Source organism: Hyperoodon ampullatus, assembly GCF_949752795.1.
Source record: "Hyperoodon ampullatus genome assembly, chromosome: 17".
In the NCBI taxonomy this organism is placed as follows: Eukaryota; Metazoa; Chordata; class Mammalia; order Artiodactyla; family Ziphiidae; genus Hyperoodon; species Hyperoodon ampullatus.
In genome coordinates this window covers 73,793,674-73,821,442 of record NC_136930.1, presented here as the reverse complement: position 1 = coordinate 73,821,442, position 27,769 = coordinate 73,793,674, and the positions used below count along the sequence as shown (strand labels likewise).

Sequence of the window (27,769 nt, the reverse complement as noted above, 5' to 3'; positions counted from 1 at the left end):
AGCACTGTCCTCGTTTTAGCTATAGGGCACTAGGGTAATAACAGTGAAGATTTTTCTGTCGACAGATATGCCCCATGTAGAACCAAGATGTAGCCCACGCTCTGGAAAACCTGACCTAGCCGCAGCCATCAGAGCCTGGCGGTAAGGCAGATGGAGGCAGAAAACAAAACTGCTGTACATCATGATCTGGTGAAAATGGACAGGCCTCGTCACAGCCTCTGTGGTAGTTATTACTTGCTAAGTATTTACTGAGCGCTGACCATGTGCTGAACCCGTGACCGGGCACGGAGGACACACCATAGGGTGTAATCACTCTCTTGATGTGCGTAGTGCAGGGCCTGCTATGAGCAGGTGCTCACTGAATAGTGGAGCAAGGGATGCCTTGAGCAGGAAAGTGGTGGGAAAAGCGCCAGCCAGATCTAGGCACTGGGTACATAAGTGAGAGCAAGGCTCCTACAGTCTTGATGCAGAGACATGAACGAGACAGAACCCTTGAGATTGTTAAGTCAGTCAGCCCACGTGATGGCATGTGTGCTGGAGCACAGAGAAGGAGGTGGTCCTGAGGACTTGCCTAGGTAAGCAGGGGCCTTGGGGGTGTGGGAGCCCGCAGGAGGAGCAGGTGGCACAAAGTGCCCCCTGTTAATAGGACCGTCCCCAGGCCCATCCGTGTTCTGCAGACAGCATTATTTCATTCTCTTTATGGCCAAGTAATGTTCCATTGTATATATGTGCCACATCTTCCTTATCCGTTCATCTGTCGATGGACATTAGGATGCTTCCATGTCTTGGCTATTATACATAGTGCTGCTATAAACATTGGGGTGCATGTATCTTTTTGGGTTAGAGTTTTGTCTGGATATATACCCAGGAGTGGGATTGCTGGAGATTATCATATTAAGTGAAGTAAGTCAGAGAGAGAGACAGATATCATATGATACCACATATTTGTGGAATCTAAAAAAAAAGATATAAATGAACTTATTTACAAAACAGAAATTGACTCACGGATACAGGAAACAAACTTATGGTTACCAAAGGGGAAATGGGGGAGGGATAAAGTAGGAGTTTGGGCTTAACTGATACACACTACTATCTATAAAATAGGTAAACAACAGGGCCTACTGTATAGTACAGGGAACTATACTCAATGTCTTGTAATAACCCGTAATGGAAAAGAATCTGAAAAAGAAAGTGTGTATATATATATATATATATACGTACACACACGTGTGTGTGTGTGTACATATGTGTATGTATATGCACAAAGGGAACAAAGTACCCTCTGTTGGAACGTTTGTCATTTCTCCGCAGGGTGCCATGGGGCCTGCAGGACCTCCTGGGGTACCGGGCTCAGTGGTAAGTGATGCAGTCACCAGTGGTTGGAATCATGGACTCAGATACTGATAGGATTGTGTAGTTGGGAGAGTTGTTGCCTCTGAGAATGAGGCGGAACTGTTCTGATGACACGAGCTGGATACAAGGCTTTGCCCACTGAAAATGGGGTAAAATCAGAGACAAGTCAGAAATTGCTGCCTTCTGGCATGCCGTGTGCCTACGCGCCATGAAGTGGAGGGAGGGTGACTATTAAGAAAGTGCCACCGGCTTTGCTGACATCTGGTTTGTCCCTCAGGTGCAGAGAGAGGGCCTGAAGGGCGAGCAGGTAAGAGGGATGTGGGTCCTCTCATCGCGGGGCTTTAGGTGGTGGCAGAAATAGGAAGGCCACCGGCGTGGGGTGACACTGCTTGCTGAGCTCAGGTGGAGCCCTTCAGAGACAGGTCAAGTTGACTCTGCCAAGATTGCAGATTCCCACCCTGTGTCTCCGGGTCCCCTTTGGGAACTTGGGAAGAAAACTCCGAGTCAGCAAAGGGTCATGGGTGGTGGCCCGGGGCATAACGAGGGGGAGTCATGGCTAATTCTAGTTTGACTTGTGTTACCAGGGAGCCCCGGGACCACGAGGTCACCAGGGCCCTCCTGGGCCACCAGGCGCTCCGGTAAGTCATCCCTCCCCAGCCCGGGGTCCACACCTCTAGGTCTGGAAAATCATAGCCGTTCTCGCCTCTGAGCTCTGCGTTATTTCAGAAGCTCATCCCATCGCCCTGAGTGATAGGGGTTGTTGTCAGCATCTAGCACGGGAGGAAACTGGGCCTTGAAGACTGAAATCACTGGGCACGGATCATGCAGTTAGCAAGTGTGGAACTGGACTTGAAGCCCAGGCAGCCTGCCTTCAGAGCCCCCAGTCCCAAACATGCCAGGATTGGGGTTTCTGGTGTTCAGTCTGCTGTTTCAGTTTCCTTTCAGATAAAATGGAATAAAAACATTGGACACTTCAATGCCAGTTGAATCATTTCCAGTGCACATTTGCTTTTCGCATGTTTCTGATTAATACTGACTTTGCAGTGGTTTGGAACACTTCAGCCTTTGGTTTCTCCCTCTGTTAAGAATTTAATGATATGTAAATAACCATTTGGGAAGAGGCCATTCAAAGGGACTCTGTGATCATTTTTGATGTGAGTTCAGATACTAAGGATAATTAATAAGAATACAGTAGATTCCACAGGTCAGTGATGGGACCTTGCTCCTCCTGGTAACATGCTGTTGCTTCTTCAAGTACCTGTTTTACTGAAGGAAATAAAACAACTCTTATCTTGAAATGTCCATAAATGAGATTTATAATAAATCAGATTTATAATTGGATTTATAATAAGGCCCATTCCTCATTAGGATAAATGTATATGTTTTTGCTGGGACAAAACTAGAAGAAACTTAGAAGATGTTTTTAATTCCAATATAATTAGAACAATTTCATATCAAAAAGTTCAGGTCAGAAAAGCTCCCTTCTGTCTCTATAACCTTAGATACCTTGCTTAACCTTTCCAAGGCTTGGTTTCCAGAGCTCTCCACCATTGTTATAACTGTTGAGAGATTTAAAGTAGATAATGCAGGTAATGCAGTATGCTGTATGCTGTCTGTGCATATATGCACATATATTTCAGATCATAATTGGCAAGTACTGACCATCTGTACTGTAGTATATTTTACATGCAGACATATGCATATTAAGTTTGCAAGGGTGAAGTAATTTTTCTACTTTTACCAATGAAGACATTGGTACAGAGATACTGAGTAGCTTGCACAAAGTTATACAGCTAAGAAGCAAAACTGAGCTTTGAACCCAGATCTGTCTGACAGACTGGTCCATGCTCTTTTCATTCCTGAGTGCACAGTGCAGCAATATCTCCTCTGAGATGCACAAAGGAGAGAATTACTTAACTTAGTGGCTTCCACTAAGGGATAAGAAGCTAAGAGTGCTCAGCCCTGCTTAATTCATGAGGCAGCCTTCTTGATCTCTCACTCTGGGATCTGGGATGTAATAATGGGCAGTCCTTCCCCCTCACGTAAACTCTGTTATGGTAACTGAGGGAGGGAGAGAAGGAAGAAACATCAAACACTTGTGGTCACGTACTTCATTTTATATCAATCGAAGTATTAAGGCTGGAGATACAGGGATGAAAGCACGTGGACTGATCCATGTGAAAGGAGTGTGAAAAAGAAATAATTGTGAGTAAACACCTGCAGTCTCTAGATGATTAATGAGAATTCTCTGCATGTGTCATTCCTGTGACCCATTGTATAGGACAAGGAGAGGGTACTGAACCCTCAGCACTTGCAAACACCAGAATACCTCAACCCTGCAGCCCAGTGGAGCTGTCCAGGGTTCTGAAGAGGTCCTCTGGGCTAGATACTCTTGACAGAATGGGATTGACTACAATGCATGGTGTTGGTGATGAAATTCCCTTGGAAGGAGTTCAGAAACCCAACAGCCTACCTAAAGACCTTGTGAAAAGTGGGGAGCAGTGATGAGAGATCAGGAATGTGAGGTTCTTAAGGCCACAGCCAATATCTCTCCTGTCTCTAAATCCACATGCTTATCACATGGTGGGAACGTAATACAGGCTTATGAAGGAGGGACCCCCATGACAGATATTCAAGAGGGACATCAGAGTGGGACCTGATTGCAGTCTGAGCTCATAAGGAGCAATGTGGCCGTGGAAGGCACTTGGGGTTAGGAGCCAGAGCATCTGGTTTCATATCCCAATTCATCCACCAAGTAGCTTTGGGTGTTTGAACTCTACCCCTCTTACTCTCTTCTGCTTTCCTAAGTTGGAAATCATTGTCAGCGACATCATTTCCTACATAAATGTACTGTGAGGGTTTAATGAGTTAATGTAGGAAGCACTGTTCCGTGAAGCCTTATTAAGCCCAATCCTGATATCAATTGTTATTTCTGTCTTTTTTGAATCCCCAGCAGCACGTAGCCCAGCACCTTCCTCAGAGCAGTTGCTCCCTGAATATTCTTTGGATTGAATCAGCTCGAGAACCTTGGCTTCAGTGACTTCTGTTGAGAATGGAAAATTTTGAGTTTGTGTTTAGCAATCCCAGAAAGAGGAAAATGTATCCCATTCTCTAAATATAAACAGTGTGCGTGCGGCATTCTCCATCCTTGTTGAGGAGGCTTGCATCCTTGATTCTTTCCCCGAGATGAAGCAGGTTCTGGTAGTTTTAGCAATGTTTGGTGGAGTGTAATGAAGAAGGGCCAGCTGGGCAGACCAAATGCGAGACATCTCTTGATGCTTAAAGAAAACTCACTTCTGCAGGGTCTTCCTTCCCTTGACGTGTGCTCCGAGCTCACTGCAGTAATCCTTGTGAGGAAGGGAGATTTAAACCTTTAATTACTACAGTCTGCACATTCATGTATTCATTTTTATGGTGTTATTAAGGGAAAAGACCTTAGACCTAAATACAATTCCATCACTTAATAGTTATGCAAAATGTGGCCATAGTAGCTGTTTGCATGATAATCATATTATTGAAGGTGAGGAAACTGAAGCACAGAGAGGGAATTTCTGGCCCAAATTCACCCGTAAAGTTGGTGATAAGAGTCACAGTTAGAGCTGAAGTTTGCATTTTCCCATTCACATTTCATGCCGTATTCTAGGTGACCTCATTATACATTTGGGTATAAAGCAGGGTGCTGTCAGGAGGTGCTTTGTCAGGGCTTTTGTACCCCTTCTTTGTGTGGTCCTCACAGCCACTCGGTAGGAAAGTTTATTGTCCTCACGTTGGAGATGAGCTAACTGAGGTCCACAGATGCCCAGTGACTTGTCTGAGGTCAGGCAGCAGGTACCTAGTGAGGCGTTAGGGGCAGGATTTTACTTAGGTCAGCATGACCTCTTTCTGCACCAGTTGACTTTTTGTTTTTTGTTTGTTTTGCTTTGTGGAAATTGCTCTTTCTCAGATGATTTCATTTATTTATCCAGACTGTCATTTTGCATATCGCAGTTGATGGAGAGTCAGATAACCCAAGCCAGTTCTTGCCGAACCAGCAAGATACAGGGGCAGAGGCACCAGGCTTAGAGCTAAAGACGCTTGGATTCCAGGCACCTCTTTTGTGTGCACTTTTTACAAAGCACTGATGCGAGGCCTATGGTCCTTATTGTACTCACCTTTAAAGTGTGAATGATGGTGCCTACAGCTTGGTTGTTAATCACACTTAATTACATCAGATAGGTGCACGTATTTTAAGTGTAGATTTGAGGGAATAGGATGTTTTTTTCCCTTCTAACCTCCCAGTTTCCCCACTGGAATGGGATGGTATTGTCCTATCCAATGAGAGTGACAGGACGAAGTATATCCTGTGGTCTTTACTCAGAATTTACCATGGTCTATCTCTCTTGTTTTTTCCCCTTTCTCCTCCTTCTAAAGGGTCTGATGGGTCCCGAAGGCAAGGATGGACCTCCTGGTTTGCAAGGTCTCCGAGTAAGTAAACTGTCTTTCCTTTCTGGTGCCCCAACTCAGCCACACTGCCCCCACCCCCCATTTTAGCTGCTCAGACAGAGGAGATGACCCCAGTCTTGGGAGCTTGGGATGAATATTGGAAGCAGATTGAAGGGTTAGATTGAGTTCATCAACAATGGTTGAGGATGGGCTACGTGTTCAGCCTTGAGCTGGGTCCTGGGTCATCTCACGCAGATGAGTCTGTGGTCTGCCATGAGTCCTGTATATAGAAACTCACATCCCTGTGTGATCAGAGCCCCAGAAGGACGCCCAGTACTGAGAGAACACAGGGAAGGGGCAACTGACCCAACCTGGGGGCCAGCCAGGGCTTCCTGAAAGTGGTAACGTTTGAGCTAAGTCTTAAGGAAAGAATAAGAAAAAATAGCAGTGAAAGAATAGAGGTCTGCCCGTAGGCTGTTAGCTACTCCAGTCTAAACATCTACCTTATTTTTGAATATCATATCATAATTTCTTATGGTATTTCATTTCATTTAGCCCTTGTCTTTTTTTTTTTTTTTTTGCGGTACGTGGGCCTCTCACTGTTGTGGCCTCTCCCGCCGCGGAGCACAGGCTCCGGACGCGCAGGCCCAGCCGCCATGGCTCACGGGCCCAGCCGCTCCGCGGCACGCGGGATCCTCCCGGTCCGGGGCACGAACCCGCGTCCCCTGCACCGGCAGGCGGACTCTCAACCACTGCGCCACCAGGGAAGCCCTAGCCCTTGTCTTTTTATCCAAACGGTGCACACCTTATGGGTTTGAATCCACCAGTGAGCACAGCTCCTGACACTGTGTTTTAAGGTAGAGGGTGTGGCATCTCTCTCCTCAGTGCCCTCATGGCAAACTGGGACTGACCTCAACTCTGTGCTCAGTTCCCAGCAGGTGCCTGGCACAGAGTAAGGGCTCAACTCACATTTCCTGACCTCGAGCCCTTAAGCTTGTAACATATTTTTTTAGTTTGTTTTATTCACGTGTAGTTGATTTATTTACAACATTAATTTTTGCTCTGCAACAAAGTGATTCAGTTATCCATGTATATACATTCTTTTTCATTTTCTTGTCCATTATGGTTTATCGTAGGATACTGAATATAATTCCCTGTGCTCTACAGTAGGACCTCGTTGTTATCCACTCTATATATACTAGTTTGCATCTGTTAACCCCAAACCCCCACTTCATCCCACCCCCCGCCCTCCTCCCCCTTGGCCACCACAAGTTTGTTCTCTATGTCTGTGGGTCTGTTTTGTAGATAAGTTCATTTGTGTCATATTTTATTTTATTATGAATTTATTTTATTTATTTATTTATTTTTGGCTGCATTGGGTCTTCGTTGCTGTGCACGGGCTTTCTCTAGCCGCAGCAAGCAGGGGCTACTCTTTGTTGCAGTGCGCGGGCTTCTCATTGCAGTGGCTTCTCCTTGCGGAGCACCGGCTCTAGGCGCGTGGGCTCAGTAGTTGTGGCTCGCGGGCTCTAGAGCACAGGCACAGGCTCAGTAGTTGTGGTGCATGGACTTAGTTGCTCTGGGGCATGTGGGATCTTCCTAGCCCAGGGCTCGAACCCGTGTCCCCTGCATTGGCAGGCGGATTCTTAACCACTGCGCCACCAGGGAAGCCCCGTGTGTCATATTTTAGATTCCACATATAAGTGCTATCCTATGATATTTGTACTTCTCTTTCTGGCTCACTTCACTTAGTATGATAATCTCTAGGTCCATCCAGGTTGCTGCAAATGGCATTATTTCATTCTTTTTTATGGCTGTGTAATATTCCGTTGTATGTATACACCACGTCTTCTTTATCCATCTGTCTGTCGATGGAGATTTAGGTTGTATCCTTGTCTTGGCTATTGTGAATAGTGAAGCTTGTAGCACCTTTCACTGGTTCACTTAAGAAGACAGCTCCAGGGCACAAGCATCCAGAGACCATGAGGCAGCCCCTGGTGGTAGTGAGCTCATTGCCCTTGGAGGTTTTAGTTCAGAGTCCGGGTGACCTGACAGATGGGTGGAAATGAGGGTCCTGGCATCTGGCAGAGGCTGCTGCAGTCCCATGTACGGCTTCACATATGGCCTGGAGATTCCGTAGCTCAGTGAAGTGGATGGTGTCACAGATTTGCTGGGATTCACTCTGTCTAAGGTGGTTGGGCCCACTGATCACACTGTACATCCTCAGTTCTGAAGTGGGCTGACCTGTTTCTGTGACCCAGCACAGACTCCAACCTGTCCTTACCCACCAGTGAACTTCCTCTTGTGGTTTCCAAGCACCTCTGCATCCTATAACAATCTTGAAATCTCAAGATTCTAAGAGGAGGTTATTGTGAAGGCTAGCTCTGAAGTGTGGTAGGGTGTCATGAAGGTAGGGCGGGTGGGAGAAGTCACTTATCCTACTAGAAGACCTTGGATATGTCACCTCCCACTCAACATCACCAGCCCTGGCCTCAGTTTCACTGTCAGTCAGATGGGTCAAAGCTGGGTTGCCTTTGCCTCTGTATGGAGTGAGGATCCTGGACTTTGCAGCAAGATGCACCTGGGTTTGAAGCTCAGCTCTACTGCTCAGCAGCTGTGTGACCCTTTAAGACACCCAACCTCTCTGAGCCTGTTTACTTTGTTATGGTGGGAAGGCAACCCAGCCGGCTGAGTTGTTGTGAGAAAAAGTGCCCAGCGTGGGGCCCTTTGTGGGCAGCAGGATGTGGCAGCAGTCACAGCGCTCGTTCTCCTGACACACTCATACACAGTCTTAGGAGAAAACGGCAATCCTGTGCCTCATGTGACTGACGTTTAGATGACCCTTATCTCATCTTGTGTTGAAATGCTCCAAGTGTTACTTTTCCTAATACAGTGTTAGACGGTGAGTGGAACTCTCGATGCAAGGATGACTGCAAAGGTTTTTGTTTTTGTTTTTGACTCTATCTCTTTATTTAATTGGCTCTTATTAGGGGAGAGGGGACACATCTCGCCTGGAGCTTGCTTGTCTAGGCCCACGCTTCCTTGGCCATGACTTCTTGACACCCCAGAAAGTGTTCGTGTGTTGCCCAGGGACAGTTGTTGTCCGTCCCAGAAACACCTCTAACCCCTAAGAGTAATAATTCCAGCCACCCGTGCAGCAGGGGCAGGGGCCTGGTCCAAACCTAACACTGGCCAGGGGCCTTGGGGATTGGACGTGTGCCCCAAGAGTGGAGATTTGAGGAGTAAAAGAGGGGGACCCAGAGAAGCAGTCAGGGTAGGACTGGGGTAGGGGTGCACATACTGAGTCGCTGAGCTCCATCTAAGTACCGGGCCTCCTGACCGTGCTGGGGAAGGGCTGCCGTCCGTCTGTCCACGGGCGAACAGCAGGCTCAGCCACCAGTGCCTCTCTGGGACGCACACACAGGACCGTGTGTCTCTAGGGCCTTCTTCTTCTTTCCTCCCTTATTCCCTTCCACGCATCAGTCAGCCAACAAAGCCCGTGAGTGCCCTGACGAAGCACAGGTGCTGTGCTAAATGCTCTGGGATCCCTGAAGAGATTATGGTCTCCACCACCGGGAGCTCACAGCCTGTGGGACTTGAGACACATGAACGGTGAAGCCAGATGCCTCCGTGGGGACCAATAAAGACTGTAAGTGTAGAGAGGACACAGGGAGCTCCGTGGAGAGAGGCCATGGGGCTGGGAACAGGGAGCGTGGTATTTGAGGCAGCCTCGCAGGGTTGCGCGGATTTCAGCAGGAACAGACGGGGACACTGAGGAGAGTAATTCAGACACAGGGAGTCCCCCCCCGCCCCGCCCGAGAGGACGTCCTGCCTCTGGACACTTGCTCATGTCCATCTTCTTTTGTCCGGGCTCCCTGGTCTGCAGCTCGGAAGCGCATCTGTAGGTAAAAGGGCCACGGACGTGGCTTTTACTTCAGCCTCTGCCAGCATCCTACGAGGACCCTGGACTGATTTCTCTTCCTTTTCTGTCCCTCTTGTCCTTTCCCGTCTCTGCCGTTTCTCTTCTCCTACAGCCCTTCTCCCAGCCCTGCATCTGCTTCACTCCCTTTGCCTTCCTTCCACAAATTCATTCATTCAGCGAATATGTCTTCATCATTTACTGGGTGATGGGCATTGTTCTAGGCAAGAGGGATCCTTCAGTGAGAAGGATACAGATCCCTGCCTTCAAGATGCTTACATTCTGGTAGGCAAGGAAAAGAATCATACGAATTAGCATTTAAATAAACAATTGTGGAAGAGCCACGGAGAAAGTCCTGTTTGGGCGGGCTCTCCGGAGGTGAGGGAGTTGGCTGTACGGGTAGCTGGGGGCAGAGCAGAGCAGGCAGAGGAAGCAGCTAGAGCTAAGGCCCTGGGGCAGGCGGCTGCTCGTGTGTCAGCACAGAGGCCCGTGTGGCCAGAGCGAGCTGGGGCCCAGCACGGAGGAGGCGAAGTCCTAAAACTGGGAGCAGGTTCACGTCAGGCCTCGTGGGCCATTGTGAGGGTCTTGGCTTTTACTGTGAGCGACGTGGGGCTGTTGAGTGTGTTCAAGAATGTTTTATTATGAAAAAAATTAAACATATACAAAAATAGAAAGAAAAGTAACCCCCTTACCCGCCAAGCCCATTGCAGCGCTTGCCGAGGCACTGGCCCGTGGGTTTCACACCCTCACCCACCAGCACCCACTGCTGGGTGAGTTTGAAGCAATTTCAAACAGCATCACGTTGCATCTCTACATATTTCAGCACGTGCGTAAAAGAAACAAAACCTTAATACCGTCATCCCACCTAAATCTATGAAAAAGCTTCTTCACGTCTTCAGTTTGGGTTCACCGTTTCCTGGACTGTCTCATACATTTCTGGTTGCAATTTGTTCATTCAGGATTTGGGGTGCAGACGTGGCGTGGCCCAGGTTACATTCTAAACGCATCCATCTGGCCACCGTGCTGAGAACAGACTGCAGCAGGAGGAGAGCGATTAGGGAGGGGATGATGGCAGTGACTCAGAGAGGAAGGGACAGGGGCGTGGCCCAGACGGGGGTGGGGGTGTGGGCGTGGCTGGGAGGAGCGCCCGTCCTGGGCCAGGTGGTCTGCCAGGCAGGGGGGACGCTGAAGCAGAGGCAGAGACCTTGGCCTGAGAGACCCCGTGTCTACCAGAGGAGGGTGAGCCGAGAGGCACAAGGCGGGGTGGTGAGGGTGCTAACAGAGGGTGTGCCGGGGCTCACAGGAGGGCTCCTTTGCGTCCCGCCTCCTCCAGCGGATGGGGCACGATGGCCAAGCGTGTCCCTGGGGACCCCGTCCCTCCAGTGTCATTGGTGATCTCCTGACAGGAGCTGCTGCATCCTGGGGGTGTTGCTCCTGCAACACCTTTACCTGCGGACAGACGACAGAGACAAACGGTGATGTTGGTGTGGGCTGGGGGGCAGCTTCCTGTTCAGTCAGCCTGTGGCTGAGTCAGGAAGGCCTGAGACAGCATGATGACTGATGCAAAACAGCATCCCTCTCCCTCCCACACAGTGACCTGCCGTCTCCTGCTTCAATTGAAACGTCACTCTGAGAAATGCTGATGTCAGCGCTCAGGCTGTGACAAGAGAAGAGACGAGACAGTGACAAGCCGCAGGGACCTGGGAATTGAGATACTGAGACTGAAACATGGGGGTGGGGAAAGGGATCCGGGCCCTTTATTTTAGAGATTAGCAACCGGCAGACAGTGTAATCTGTGGTGAGGTGAATGCATTCATTTTGGACAAAGCTGGTATTTTTCCACAATGACATAGTGAAAGGGGGGGCTCAGGAGCCAGGCACCCCCTTCCCCATCCCCATCCCCACCCCCACCCCCACCCCCACCCCCACCCCCACCCCCTTCCCCATCCCCACCCCCACCCCCACCCCCACCCCACCCCACCCCCTTCCCCATCCCCACCCCCACCCCCACCCCCACCCCCACCCCACCCCCTTCCCCCACCCCCACCCCCACCCCACCCCACCCCCTTCCCCACCCCCACCCCCACCCCACCCCACCCCCTTCCCCACCCCCACCCCCACCCCACCCCCACCCCCTTCCCCACCCCCACCCCCACCCCACCCCCACCCCCTTCCCCATCCCCACCCCCACCCCACCCCACCCCCTTCCCCATCCCCACCCCCACCCCACCCCACCCCCTTCCCCATCCCCACCCCCACCCCCACCCCCATCCCCACCCCCACCCCCATCCCCGCCCCCTTCCCCACCCCCTTCCCCGCCCCCACCCCCACCCCCTTCCCCGCCCCCTTCCCCTTCCCCATCTTGCAGAGCCCATAGCCCTGGGAGATGGTTGCTGCCCCCTGAGGGGGGTGTTAGACACTCATTGCCCCACTGCTTCCTGCCTTAGGTGGAAGTAGAGAAGGTAGAGAAGGTACTCAAGCCTTTCTGAGGTTCAGATTTCCTCCTGCTTGTCTGAGCGGGGCATTGGGGTCTGGGAGTGCTGTCTCTCGGCTGGAGCGGGCACTGCTACAAGTGCATCTGAACCCTGAATGATCCAAAGCAGAACCAGCCTGGCTCCAAGCTACTGAGGCGCTTGGACACTCAAAAGCTTGCACGAGGTTGATTTTTCAAAAAAAAAAAAAAACTCTTGTGCCCTCATCATCCACTCCAAAATAGACGTCCTGTCACTCTCACACCAGCCTATTTTAATTTTCTGTAGAGGACTTATATTTTTCTTATTTGAGAATTTGTTTATTTTTGTTATCTCCACTAAAACATAAGTCTGTGAGAACATTATTTTTGTATTTGCAGCACTTAGAGGAGTGCCTCACATTTATAAAAACATATGTTTTTATACATGCATTAAAGTAAATATGAAAATATATATAAGCATATAAAATATGCATAAATGTATGTCATTCATGAGCTTCAGATACAATTAGGGTGCAAGAGTGACTGGATCACACCTGAGTGCTGCTCCCTGGGGGCTGACACAGTTGGGTGCTATGGGGAGAACAGGACCCAGGACTGGACATCTGGCCACCTGGGTTCTGACCTTTGACAGAGAATGTCCAACTTGTCTTTTTAACGTTTTCACCACCTTTACCCATTTCATCCACCTCCTACCCGTCTCCTCCATCAACCACCAATCTGTTCGCTCTACCTATGAGTTCAGTTTTTTTTAGATCCCATATCATAAATGAGATTATACAGTACGTGTCTTTCTCTGTCTGACGTATTGCACTTAGCGTGATGCCCTCGAGGCTCATCCTTGTTGCATATGGCACAGTTTCCTTCTTTTTATGGCTGTCTACTGTTCTCTTGTATGTGTACCACTATTTCTTTATCCATTGTTGCATCCCGGGGCACATAGGGGCCTTCCATGGCTTGGCTATTGTAAATAATGCTGCAGTGAACATGGGGGTGCATGTGTCTTTTCAAGGTAGTGTTTTCATTTTCCTTGGGTAAATCCCCAGCATTGGGGTTGCTGGATCATGTGGTAGTTCCTTTTTTTTTTTTTTTGGACCAACCTCCATATTGTTCTCCATTGTGGCTGCACTAATTTACATTCCCCCCAACAGGGCACAGGGCTTCCCTCTTCTCCACACCCTCTCCAGCACTTGTTATTCCTTGTCTTTTGGTAATAGCCACTCTAACACATGTGAGGTTACATCTAATTGTGGTGTGGTTTTTTGGGGGTTTTTTTGGCGGTACGCAGGCCTGTCACTGCTGTGGCCTCTCCCGTTGCGGACCACAGGGTCCGGACGCGCAGGCTCAGTGGCCATGGCTCACGGGCCCAGCCGCTCCGCGGCATGTGGGATCTTCCCAGACCGGGGCATGAACCCGTGTCCCCTGCATCGGCAGGTGGACTCTCAACCAGTGCGCCACCAGCGAAGCCCTAATTGTGGTTTTGATTTGCATCTCCCTGATGATTAGGGATATTGAGCACCTCTTCATGTACCTGTTGGTCCTCTGGACATCTAGAATGCTCAGTTTTAAAGAAGAAAACTTGGTTTCTTTTGTACCTTTACTTTTACTTGGCCTTTATCTTGCTCTGTGGTCCTAGGTCCTACTCACACCTAAAATAGCCTAGATATCTTCTTTCCTCTCTGAACAAAAAGGAGGGGAAAAAAAGTTTTGCTTAAGAGAATTCCATGTTGTCAGACATTTAAACAATGTAAAATTTGGGATGTTTAAGCTAGAGAATCATCATGGTGGAAGGAATCTCTGAGAGCGACAGTGAGAAATTTAATGTCCAGAAATATTAAATGACCGAACTGCTCAAGGTTGCTCAGGGCTTTGTCACTGCCCCTCCCACAAGCCGGGGGCAGCCTCTTTGGTTCCTCTGATCATTTTCTTAATATCTTCTGCCTTCTCTTCTCTCTTATTAAGACGTGAGAACCGAGGAAGTGACACCATGAAATATGACGCTCCCCTTCTTCCTAGAGGCGGAGTGACCACCAAGTGTCTCTTGGTGGGCCCGACTGTGTCAGTTGCTTTAAAAACATATGTTAAGGGCTTCCCTGGTGGCGCAGTGATTGAGAGTCCTCCTGCCGATGCAGGGGACACGGGTTCGTGCCCCGGTCCGGGAAGATCCCACATGCTGCGGAGCGGCTGGGCCCGTGAGCCATGGCCGCTGAGCCTGCGCGTCCAGAGCCTGTGCTCCGCAACGGGAGAGGCCACAACAGTGAGAGGCCCGCGTACCAAAAAAAAAATCATGTTCAAAACAGAACCTCTACACGTGTAGAACTAATATAAGGTAGGAAGGAAATGATATTGGTTGAATTGTCATTGCATAGCAGGCACTTAGGTTTTTTCTTTTTTTTTTTTTTTTGCACACATGTTTCTCACTTAGTTCTCACAAGGATCCTATGAAGTCTGGCAGTTTTAATCCCATTCTGCAAATGAGGAAACCAAGACTTGAAGATTTAAATCAGATTATCCAGCATCACACAGATTATAAATGGTGAGGCAGAGATTAGAACTCAGGTTGTCCTGGCTCCAAACTTTTCCTGTTTTTGCTTTAGAATGGTGTGTGTGTGTCCACTTACACACCAGAATTCTAAACTGGACACTAGCAGTCCTTTCAGCGGAAGCCTTGGAGAGATCTAGGACCCCTTATAACTGCCAGTGCCTGTTCTGAAGGATGCCCTGAACACCTGTCAGTTTAATCTCTGGCTTCTGCCCTTGGAGCCGAGGGTCTTACATGGCTGCAAGCGATCAGGCCCATCAGCCCTGATTTCTAGTAGATTTGAGAGCGAGAAACACTAGCGGTCTTTTGTAAGTGGCAACCTGGGTTGAATTTGTTTTACTTTTCAATTTGTAAAGCCTTTTTTCTTGCCTTTCTCTGCTCTACCAGATGGTAATGGCATCATTTGGATCGCAGGCCACTGTTGGATTCCTTTCGTGGCGTGGAGCCAGGTTTATTTCAGGACCCTCTAGGTTTTCTCTGAGCACCTGGTTTCAGCTCTAACCGGTAGAAAATAATCACGTTTGACATTTGGAGGCATGGAGAACAGGGACTGAGCAAAAAGCCCATACGGCTCATATTGGAACCACTTGCACAAGCAATCCTTTCATCGGATAATGGCCCCTCACATGGCTGTGTTAACTCGTCCTGGCTGGGAAGCAATTGCTCTTTTGAATTTATAGGCTTCCCTCTTCTCCACAGACAGACAGGCAACCTCAGAAATATTGGTCTTGCTCAGCATCCTGGCATCCAGAATGGCTTGAAAAATCTGCCCTCGTGATAAATTACAAACATTTATCCAGACATTGTGTTGGGTAGCAATTTAAAAGGGAAGAAAAGGAAAATGACAAGGAACAGGCTTATTGTTAATAAACAGTTCTTTATTGCTGCAGAACGTGGCGCTGGCCAGCACATCTCAAATCCCCACACCCAAGTATAGGTGCAAAATGCAGAGGGTACATAGCTGCCACTACATCCACCAGTAACTTTACCATCACCACCAGCAATATCACCATCACCATCACCACCATTACCATCAGCACCACTTCCATCACCAGTACCACCACTATCAGCACCATCATCAACTCCACCGTCACCACCACCAGCACCTGCACCATCACCACAATAATCACCGCCATCAACACATCAACACCTCCACCATCACTATCACCTCCACCGCCACCATTACCTCTACCACCACCACCATCAGCACCACCACCATCAGCACCGTCACCACTGCGTGTTTCTTAATGTCAGATCCTGTGCTAAGCACTTTGTGGACATTATATCTTATTTAATCTCCATGGCACTGCTGGGAGGTAGTGGTTTTGAAACCAACTCTGCTTGACATGTGTTCTCTCACCCACACCGGGGACTCAGAAGAGCCAGAATTCTGCTATTACCATTTCTTCTTCATCAGAGCCTCCATCATCTTCCTTCTCATTCTCATAACTATCTATTACATTTGCATGATGCTTTGTTATGCTTTTTAAATCACTTCCTCAAATATTGAATTATTTCTTCTGCTACTGTCTTTTCAGATAATTACAATGATTATAATTTTCCACATGAGGAAACTAAGATTCAGCAAGTTTTAAATGGCTTGCCCGTCCTCATCTACCTCAGATTTAGAACTCTTTTTCTTATAATATTGTAGAGGAAAGGGGCTGGGAAAAGAACAGAGAGAATCCCTTTGATCACAATGAGTGACCAAGTCCTTGCAACTACTTACTTAGAGCTTTATGCCCCATCCCTGGCGATTCTAACTCATGAGCTGTTGGGGGACACCAGGGAATGTGTCTCAAATATGTTTTTGCCCTATTTTGCCATTATTTCTCATCATTGCTGGGACTTCATGGAGGAAGTGGCACTGGACTGGGCTAGGACTTTGACAAGTTGAGATGGAGCATGCGTCCTACAGACAGGTGGCTTGGTGGGCCAAGTTCCAGAGGCCAGGAGTCCTTGGGGTCTTTGGGGCCAGGCTAAGCAGCCCATGTGAGCTGTTGCTTAGGGTTGGGAGCATGGCCACTGGATGCTAGCCTGAAAAGGCATGTCAGAATCACGTGGTCTGTCAATTTCCAAATAGAACTCAGACGTTATGTCTTTTAGATAAGGGGGTGGCAAGTAACTTGGACAGAGCTTCTTTCCTCCTTATGGAAGAATAACCTGGCAGCACAGGTTGGCTCAGAAAAGTCTGGAGGGAAGGGGCAGGGCACGTGAACGGGGTCACAGCTCTCGTGGCTGTGGCTGCAGGAGGGGAGAGGGGAGAGCTTTGAGAGGCACCGGGGCAGCTCCGGACACTGTGGGTAGAGGAGGTGTGAACGCAGGGGCTGGAGCTGGATACAGCCGTTACCATGCTATTTCTCTGGGTGATGCCCCTTTATGGATGGTCCACGAGCCATATGCCTTTCTTGGGGGAGAGGCTGCCTTGTGACACGGCTGCGATCGTAAATCTCTGATGCTTTTTTCTTCCTCTGGCCTCTTGCCATCATCTGGCTTTTTTTCCTTCTTGCTGAAAATCTAACACTCGGGATGTCTGCTCCTCTGGATGCACCACTTTGCATTTCTGTATCTCCTACCACACCTCTCCGACCTGCCCATAATTCTCCTTTTTCAGGTCAATTTTACTGACTTCCCTGGCATTGGAGAACCTCCTGACTCCGTGCCCTCTGCACATTTCCTTATCGTCTTAGGTGTTCATCTTCTGAGCATTAGTGTGTCATTACATACAGTCCCCAAGCTTCAGCAGAGCACAGAGCTGCTGAGAACTCATATATCCCTCAAACAGTGGTGGGTCCTCTGCAAGAGGGAAACTGAAGCTGCATCCCCTAGCAAATTGGCACTTTAATTAGTAATTCTGCTCAGTCACAGCCCAGACCTTCTCACCCCTTCCTCTTCTGTCTGATCCTTGCTGATCAACCATTAAATGTTCTAGCCCTTCATGGCTTTCAGCCTTTCCTCCAGACGTCTCTGGCCTGGGTTCTGAATTCTGATGACTACTCACCAGGCCGTTCTGCTGACCTCGAAGGGAAGTGGCTTATCCATCTTGTAAATAACGCTGTGGCATAACTTGGAAGCAAGTGGAGGGGGTGTCTGTCTAGATAGAAAATTGAAGATGTCTGGTTTCCATCCCCTGAGGACGGGGAGCTGGCCATTCTCCGCTCTCATGATCAGCTCCCTGATGTTTTCAGTAGTCAGAGCAGGATGGACGCACAGACAGGACTCCTCCAGGCTCGGTTCCCTTCTGAAGGTATCTGTGACCACATTTTGAATTTTACCTGACAAGTGTCGAGGAACTCATTCTGACCTAGACCTGATCGCGCCTTCCAGGCTGATGTGCTCCAGCTCAAGGGGTGCAGCTCCAGGGGCCTCTAAATCAGACCACCTCACTCTCTCTGCAAGTCTGCCAGCGGCTTTCCTCCCTAACGGCCCTTCTCTCTACCCTCATTGCTGTTCCCACTGCCACTGTCCTGGCTCAGCACCACATCAGTCCCGAAGGGACAAGTTACGTATCCAGCCCGCGAATGTTTATTGAGTCTCCACCATGCGGCAGGCCTTGTTCTGGGCCCGTGGATGTAGCACTGAAGAAAAGCAGAGCCAGTCCTCGTTTTCAGATGAGCATCCCAGTGGGTAGACGGGCAGCTGGTAGTTACGAATGTCAACAGTGTATGTGGCGGTGACAGAAACAAAGGGAAATACAGCGGGGCAAGGAGAGAGGGTGGGACGGGGACCACAGTCAGAGAAGGCATTCGGGTGAGGGGGGTGTCTGGCAGAGACCAGATGGAATTGAGGGATGGAGCCACGTGGGCACCTGGGAACCAGCATTCCAGGCGGAAGCACCTGGAAGGGGCCTCTTGGGGCAGGTTGTGGGTGGAGGTGCCCCGGGACTGCTCCCTGGGCTCAGCACCGACTACGTGCTCCCAAAACATGGTGGCGGGGAGGAGAGGGAGAAGGGTGGGATCCACGGGACCCCAGAGGACTGGGCTGGCACAGTCCAAGGTCGTAAAGACACCTTCCCTCTGGGGATGGGGGAGCACATGGGACAAACCAGGGTGTCCAGTGGCAGAGACAGGAGAGGGCCAGGGTTTCAGAAAGAGAGAAGGAGCTGACGTCGCCCAGCTCCTATAATCTAGCAGTCTAGACTATTAGAGAGATTCTGTAGAACTTATATCCTTTAGTCATCTTCAGAGCCCTGGGAATTAAGAGTCACATGTACGGGCTCCAGCACACACAGATCTAGGGCTGAATCTTAACCTCGCCACATTCTAGCTGTGTCACATGTGAGACTTGACTCTGAACCTCAGTTTCCACACCTCCCTGTGGGACTGAGAACACCTGCATCACAGGGGCGTCCTGCAGAGTAAAGATGTAAGGAAAATGTGGGAAACCCCAAAAGAGGGTTTGACACAAAACAGGTACTCAAGGAATGTGATTCGTATTCAAAGTCTTGTTTTACATTTCATTTCTGATTGCAATGCTTTGACGTCATGAGAACAACTATGAGCAAGAAAGCAAACAGACGGGGGCTTCCCTGGTGGCGCAGTGGTTGAGAGTCCACCTGCCGATGCAGGGGACACGGGTTCGTGCCCCGGTCCGGGAGGATCCCACATGCCGCGGAGCGGCTGGGCCCGTGAGCCATGGCCGCTGAGCCTGCGCGTCCAGAGCCTGTGCTCCGCAACGGGAGAGGCCACAGCGGTGAGAGGCCCGCGTACCGCAAAAAAAAAAGAAAGCAAACAGACGGGCCTTCCATCATTCACATTCGCCTGTAATATAATGTACGCCGTGTGCTGTGTTGCTAACCAGCACACACCTCACCCCTGTTCAGAGGGGTAGACCCTGAGACTTAGTGAGACAGGTCACTCCCACAGGATGGCCCGCTGGGGCCCCGCACAGAAGTGTGGGGTCTAACAGCGGAAGAGCAGAAATGGTCCAAATGACCTACCTGCCCAGAGTTGAAATGTATCACATTACATCCTTATGGTGAAAACTATAGCTGTGGAAAAGAATGGAGTGGCTCTCCACATGCTGATACAGGATGCATCCGTGTTAAATTGTTAAGTGAAAAAAAGCCAAGTTTATCAGTAGATTGAATGATATGCTACAGTTTGTAAAGAAAAAAAGGGGGAGAGGGAGAGAATGTGTGTGTGTGTGCGTGTGCAAAGCTTACCTAAACATAAAATGCCTCTGGAAAGATTAGCCAACATCTGGTAGGATTAGTTGCTTTCAAGGAAAGGGACTGAGTGGCAGGGGACAGGATAAGAACATTTTTCTCAGGTGAACCTTGCTGTACTTTTTGAATTTTGGGCCATGTGTTACCAAAATCATCCAAGTTACAGAGCCGGCATCCAAAGGGGAACCTCCCTGACTCCAGACTTCCTCCCAACCCCACACTGCTTCCCCGTAGGGCATCCCGAGGGGGACGGGCTGTTATCAGGGAGTCTGCCCCAGACGTGCCATTAGACGGGCTCCGGGCGCTGCCTGCCCGTTAATTTTGGCTGCTGCTTTTTTTTTTTTTTTTTTTTAACATCTTTATTGGAGTATAATTGCTTTACAATGGGGTGTTAGTTTCTGCTTTATAACAAAGTAAATCAGCTATACATATACATATGTTCCCATATCTCTTCCCTCTTGCGTCTCCCTCCCTCCCACCCTCCCTATCCCACCCCTCTAGGTGGTCACAGAGCACAGAGCTGATCTCCCTGTGCTATGCGGCTGCTTCCCACTAGCTATCTATTGTACAATTTGGCAGTGTATATATGTCCATGCCACTCTCTCACTTCGTCCCAGCTTCCCCTTCCCCCTCCCCGAGTCCTCAAGTCCATTCTCTACGTCTGCGTCTTTATTCCTGTCTTACCCCTAGGTTCTTCCTGACTTTTTTTTTTTTCTTAAATTCCATATCAGGGAAAGAAAGGTGAGACCGGCCCTCCTGGAATCCCTGGACTGCTGGGGCAGCAGGTAACTACTACCTTTAAATCCTCTTCCTTAGCAACACTGCTTGCTCTGGTTGAATAAATGACGGGGTAACGACTCTCAGGTTGTAACCAGAATCTTGCACGGTCACCGCATCAGAGCATTAAAAAGAATGTTCGGGGCTTCCCTGGTGGCGCAGGGGTTGAGAGTCCGCCTGCCGATGCAGGGGACACGGGTTCGTGCCCCGGTCTGGGAAGATCCCACATGCCACGGAGCGGCTGGGCCCGTGAGCCATGGCCGCTGAGCCTGTGCGTCCGGAGCCTGTGCTCCGCAACGGGAGAGGCCACAGCAGTGAGAGGCCCGTGTACCGCAAAAAAAAAAAAAGTTTGGTGGGACACTTGCCCTCCGTCTGCCCCTTGCTCCCCCTGCCTCCCGTCGCAGGTGCTGGGAGAATGGCCATTTGGTCTCCTGGAGGGGTTCAGGCCTGGAGGAGGGCAGACCCTCATCTCCTCCCCCGCCGCTTTCAGACTCAGCTCTGGTGTAACGTCCTCTGGCCCCAGGCTTCGTCCAGCTCCCCACTCCCACACAGCCTCACGTGTGCTGTCCCTGTGGCCCCCTGTGGACCTCCACAGCCAGCCCGCCAGGTGGGCAGGTCCGGGGTCACCATCCTCATTTCACAGATGAGGCGTGAGCCTCCCAGATGCCCAGAGACTCGCTCGGAGCCACGCGCCGCTCAGCAGACACCTCCCTCCCTCCCACGCCCCCTCATCTGCGAGTGTGTGTCACTGTGAGCAGCCCCTGCCTCTGACACACACACCTTAGTGTGCACAGAGCAAGGCGCCTGGCACGGGAGGGTGTCCAGAGCTCCCTTCATTCTCCCTTTGCCCCCTGCACCAAAGCTTGCCACCCGGTCCCCAGCCGCAGCCTCCCCCGGAGCAGGGTCGGTAAATTCCTGGGGAAGCAGTGTGCTGGGGGGGAAGCCCAGTTGGCGGGGGTGGGTTAGGAGGTTAGAGCCCCAGCGCTCGGCCCCCTTTCTGGCTGTGGCGTCTTGGACAAGTCACTTTAGCTTCTGAACTTCAACCTCACCATTTTTCACAAATACCAAGAAAAGTAAAAGGAGAGGGCGATTCGAAGAGAAGATGAGGGGATGTGAGCCGGGTGAAGGGGGGCGTCCCGGAGGCACAGAGAGTACCAGGTGGGGTGCTGTCCTGTCCTCCTGGGCGTGGTGGCCGCAGGCAGGCAGGCAGGCAGGTGGGATCACTAAGGGCTTGTCCACGGGCCGCCCCTGCGCTGCGGTAAATGGTCGGCTCTGGCGCCCTCCTGTTCCGGGCCATCTCCACCTCCGTGCCCGAGTCCCATGGTGTTGACCACACTGTCCTTTGACATTGTCGGGAAGGCACCCCCCAGAGGACACTGCTAACTGCACTTGCAAAACCCGCTTTTCCCACGCTGACATAGGAGGTGTGTGATGGGCACCCCGCACGCAAATCTCAGGCTTCATTTCAGTCCCTCACATTTGGGTCAGGCTACAGCCCGGGATGAGGGACTGTGAAATCAGCCATTATTCACGGTCTTCTAAAGATTCCACATTCACTGTGGCATTTTGATGTTCACAGTGAAAGATAGGGTGTTTTTGCATTTGTTTTATGACCTTTGCTTTCCAGTGAGCAAAGCTTGTGTGTTTCAGAAATTCACCATAAACCCAGCTCCATCAAATCGCTTTAAGTTACAGATTTTTTCCCTATAACTTTCTGTTGACTACTTAGAAAATATATTTCTTTCTTTCATTTTTAATTTTGAAACCAATTTCCTTCAGCAAATCTTTGCTGAATGCCAGGCATTGAGCTGGTGCTGTGGATAAAAACGCGATCAGCTTTCCCACAGCAGGGGTTTTGCCAGAAATAGGGCGCCCGATATATTCGGGGATCTCCGTGGTTCAGAACCAACGTAGAGTGTGTAATATGTCCTACCTGGCACCCCGCATTGGATCACCACCCGATGGACGCCAAGCTGCATCCAAGCCCACCACGCCCACACAGAGAGCAGTGTTTGCCTGGTGGATCGCTGCCCGTCTCTGTAATTCACCCTTCCTGACATATCTGAATACTCGCCTTCCCTGGGCCTGGCCACGGTTTTCTCCTGCTTGCCATCCGTGCATTTGTTCATTTGGTCATTGGTTCACTCATTCAGCAGGTATTTACTAAATACCCACTGTGTGCAGATTCAGCTCTGGCGATGGGAAACCTAGTAGCCGCTGTCCGTGCCCAGAGGAGCCAGATGTAATGGGGCAGAAAGAGATGCACATAGAGTCTGACAGTCCTCTGAGCTGAGTCCTGGGAGAGGGGTATTCAGAGCTCTGGTTCTGGGGGAGAGGTCGTCAGCCTCTCTTGGGCCCAGAGGAGGGTCCCTACGCTGATCTGGAAAATCAAGGTTGGCCCTGTTGCAGTAGAAACTAAGTCGTATGGTTTCCTGCTCCGATGAGAAGAGGGCAGAGGGCACGTATGTTTAGTTTTCTGCTCTTGTCAGACACTCTCCTTGGTGCTCGTATATAATCGTGTATATAACCACCTGTAATAACCACCTGTGAGAAAGCAATGCTTAGCCCATTTACAGTCTAAAGAAATGGAGCTCAGAGTTTAATTAGCTTTGCTTGTAACGGGAAGAGCCAGCACTGCAGCCTCAGAGTGAGCCAGGCCCCAGGGCGGCTGGCATTCTAGAAGATGCTTTTGGTGCCTCTTTTTCAAGCTGAAAAGTTTCACCTGCTGGAATGTTTTAGACTCAGTGTACACATTCTACGTGGTGGCTCCTGTATCCTGGCAGCCTTTTAGGAAAAGTGGAAATCTGTGTCTGGTCTGGGCAACTGTTTATGCAAAGACAGTGCTGCAGTCAGGATGGCAGGAAGCCTCTTGAGTTGGTGGGAACACAGCCAGGGAAGGGGCCAACCCCAGACGGCTGAGTGGGTTTGGGGTCCTGGGCCTCTACACAGGAACCCTCCTGAGGAGGGCAGTCATTGTGCCCCTGGAGTTACATACTGAGAGGAGGACTCACAATCAGGAACAACTTGCAGAAAAAGCAAACGTTACCAAGTCACGCAGGGAGTGTGATTGCCGTGCTAATTTATGCAAGTAATTTTCGATCATCTTCAAATTCCATCCAGTTTTATAAATCTACTCCAATTGGAACTTGGTGGCTATTAGGAATAGTTATTTGCCATTCCATTATTAATAATGATAATTGGGTTAATTGGTTATTTATACATCATCACTGTAATCACTGAGCACATTAAGTAGCTGTTTAGTCACCATCGTATTAAGAACGATCAAACTTTCTATTAATAATAATTAGACTTATTGGTTAATTGATAGAGTCATTACTTAGTTTTTTTATTAGTAATAATTAAAGCAGTTTTTTTTGTTAACATTTAGATCTATTGGCTCATTTGTCACTCTCTTTCATAATTAGATGAATGGGTTATTTAGGTATTTTTATTGATGATAAAAAGAGAAGAGGGTGAAAACCTCCCATGAGCTGAGCTGGTGTCACGCACACCTTCGTTAATCCAGCCACACGAGGCCACCCCTCTTTTTTTATCACTCTCTCCTGTCTGCGTTTAATTCTGCGGCAGCCCTTCCTCGAGCTCCAGCCCCCGGGGCAGCTCCACCCCGTGCATCAGACACTCGCGTCCAACACTCAGCCTTCTTCAGCAGGACGGCTGGTGCCCACCCCGTCCAGGTGCGCTCCCCGCCGCAGTGTCCCCGCCTCGGCAAAGGGCCCCATCCCCTCTCCAGTCCTTCAGGGTCGTCCTCGTCCCTTCGCTCCACACACCCGACCTGCTGTGAAGTCTTGCCCACTTCTCCTTCCAAACACAACCAAGTCAGACTGGCTCTCGCTGTCCCGATTCTAAAGCCCAGACCCCAGCCATCCTGGCCCCCAGCCCTGAAGCAACGCACCTGCCTCCCAGCTGCCCCCTCCCACCGCGGCACCCCACCACCTTCCCCGGGGCCCTGTCCCCGTCCCCTGCTCATTTCACTCCTTCACACTGACCCCATCCGTCCTGCTGACGCACGGAGGTCCGTCCAGTCTCAGGCCCCTGAACCCACTGTTCTCCCTTCCCCGGACTTACTGGCCGCTCAGTTCTCAGCTTACACGTGGCCCCTTCTGCGGGGCCTGCCTCGACCAGCCCCAGCTAGGACGGCCCCTCAGCTACGGTCACTCTGACTTCATCCGTAGGACTTCCAGTCCCCAAAATGGTCCCTTCGCTTGCTTCCACATTGTGCTCTCTGTCATCGCAGCCCCCTCACCAGCTTCTAACGCCTCGAGGGCCTGACAAGCCACGTCCTGCATCCTGGCTCGTGGGAGCACCCTGCCCAGAGCGGGCAGTGGCCCAGAACTTGAGGATCTGCCTGCCCCCCGCCCCCTCCCTCCTCCTCGTTTCTACCTCCGCTGCTAATACTCTTCCCTCGGTAAACGGTGACTGAACATCGTCCCTGTGCCGTGCGAATAAAGTGGTGAACAAAACCAGACACGGTCTCTGCCCTCCTGGGCCTTAAAATCCAGTGGGAAAATGCTGGACGCTCCCTGTTTCTATTTTTTGAAGTTATTTCCCACTCTTCATACTTTATCCCTAAAGCTTGGGAGAAAATTTAGCAGTCAGTTTGTCCAATTTTTACAGCTGCCTTTTAAAAATAAAAGCCACACATATGAACTAGACAAATGCAAAGCTCCCCTGGTTGACGTAAAGGTGGGAGCTCAGGAGAGTCTCCCTCAAAACACGCACACAAGACGTGCCTCCGAACGCAAGTCCTTGGAACCCTGGTTTCCGCCTGGTCCACGCACAACATCTGCGTCAGTGACGAGGGGAGGGTGACTTGCCTCTGGCTCCTCGGAGAGTCCCTGGCCGCACGGAGACTGGCCTTTGAGTCTTGACTTTCCTTTAGCCACGTTTCTTTCCCGAAACCCTAATATCCTCACCTATGAAAGAGGCATAATAGTGCAGAGAGTCTTTGGCTTTCAAGCAGCTTTTTACAAAAATTTATTGAAGTGTAGTTGATTTACAATGTTGTGTTAATTTCTGCTATACAGCAAAGTGACTCAGTTATGTGTATACACATTCTTTTTCATATTCTCTTCCATTGTGGTTTATCCCAGGCTATTGACTACAGCTCCCTGTGCTCTACAGTAGGACTGTGTTGTTTATCCATCCTATACATAATAGTTTGCATCTGCTCACCCCAAACTCCCACTGCATCCTCCCCCCACCTTGGCAACTACACATCTGTTTTCCATGTCTGTGAGTCTGTTTCTGTTTTGTAAATAAGTTCATTCGTATCATTTTTTTAGATTCCACATGTAAGTGATATCATATGATATTTGTCTTTGTCTGACTTACTTCATTTAGTATGATAATTTCTAGGTCCATCCATGTTGCTGCAAACGGCACTATTTCATTCTTTTTTATGACTGAGTAATATTCCATTGCATGTATGTACCACATCTTCATTATCCATTCATCTGTTGATGGACATTTAGGTTGTTTCCATGTCATGGCTGTGGTGAATAGTGAAGCTTGTAGCAAGCAGGGGTTTGTTTTGTTTTGTTTTGTTTTGGTGGGAGGAAGGCAGCTTCTTTGTGCCTAAAAATCCCAATGCCAGTATGTACAGAACAAAATAGAAAATTCATAAATTGCTTTGATTTAGTAATGAGCCATCTAGTTTCATTTGGAAACTTACCAACTAAGTGACTCAGATGGCCTTTCTGTTTGAGGTTTTGTTTATTTTCAGGCGAAAGAGAAGATAAAGTGAGGGTACTAATTGAAGTCAACCAGAAGTCTGGGCCGGGGGATTAGTCCAATCTAAACAGTAGTTGTTGCCTGTCACTGGTAAGGTCCCCAAGGCCACTGGAAGATTCTGAAGTGCCATACGCACCACCCAAGACAGCTGAGGTTATGCTCAGCTCTGTGTGGCGTGCGCTAGGATCCGGGAGATGTAAACGCCTCACCAGAGCCTTCCACCAGTGGCATCACTGGGTTCTGGCACTCTCTTCACGCCCCCAGCTACCCCATGGGAATCTCTCTCTAGTTGAGGCTCTGGAGGGCCTGTAACTCACATCCCAGACTAACCCCTCCCCCCCACCCCAACCCCACATCTCTTCCTTCCCCTGCAGAGTCGATTTCCTGGAAAAGCCTCTCCTCCTTTTAGCGTCTCAGGTAACATCCAATCCCTGCCAGGTGCTCACCTGTCACCGCTGATCGGCCGTGCAGACCATCCCCTGGTCTGCAACCCTCTCCGCCATCCACTCATGGGGCCCAGCCTCACTGGCGTCTTGCCTGCACCGTGGTTTCACTGTCTCCTGGTCTGTCTCTTCCAGGCTTCCTTCTCCCTAGTGATCCTAAGGACAGCAGAATGTCTTCCTAAGCACACGTCTGACTGTGTCTGTCTTCTAGAACACCTCTGTTACTTTGAGCCGCCTCAAAGACAAAGCCGGGCTTTTCAGACCCCAGACTTGCTGCCTAGTTTTAGGGGCCTCTGCTTCCTGCTCTTACTGGGCATCCCAGTCATGCCGAGCCGCCTGTTCCCGTTTATCCTGCTCTGTCCACATGTGGTGCCCGCCCTCTTCGACCACACTTCGTTTGCCAAGGCCCCACTTTGCCCTCCAAGACCAAACTCACCCTACCCTCTGAGGTGCATCCCCGATTTCCCCACTATGCCTTTACTTGATTTCTGTGCATTTAGAGCATCTTTCTTCTTTGTTGTCATTTTCTATATTTTTAATTAGATTCAACAAATATCTCATGAGTTCTTCCACGTGCCAGGACCCAGGGGTTTGCTACAAAAACTATGAAAAGAAAGTATTATTGTACCTACTACTCTGTATGTTTCGAAACCAGGCTTTGGATAAACCAAATACTTTGCCTCGAGTCAAACAGCTGCTCGGAATTTAACCATCTGCCTTTGATGCCAAGCCCACGGCTTTCCCAGGAGGTCACGGGCTTGCATTTTATTTACTCTGCAAGACTGCAGTCTTCTGGAAGGGAGGGCTGGGTCACCTGGAGATCCGGAGGGAACACGGAAGGTGCCCAATGCGTGTAGACTGGAGGAAGGACCTCCACCCCCGCCATCCTGGTCTCCAGGAGCCGCTTCTCCAGAGGCCCCAGGACTTT

At 49.9% G+C, this 27,769-nt stretch overlaps 1 protein-coding gene across 1 annotated transcript in view; it reads left to right on the top strand.

Annotated features, from left to right (window-relative positions):
* Nucleotides 1–27,769, top strand: part of COL22A1 (collagen type XXII alpha 1 chain) — a gene marked incomplete at both ends in the record, with an annotated part of 240,616 nt that overhangs the window by 103,801 nt on the left and 109,046 nt on the right. Inside the window, 5 exons of the mRNA XM_079722651.1 lie at nt 1,312–1,356; nt 1,631–1,660; nt 1,938–1,991; nt 5,764–5,817; nt 20,602–20,655. Coding sequence (XP_079578777.1) covers nt 1,312–1,356; nt 1,631–1,660; nt 1,938–1,991; nt 5,764–5,817; nt 20,602–20,655 — 237 coding nt within the window. The remainder of the gene's footprint in view (nt 1–1,311; nt 1,357–1,630; nt 1,661–1,937; nt 1,992–5,763; nt 5,818–20,601; nt 20,656–27,769) is intronic.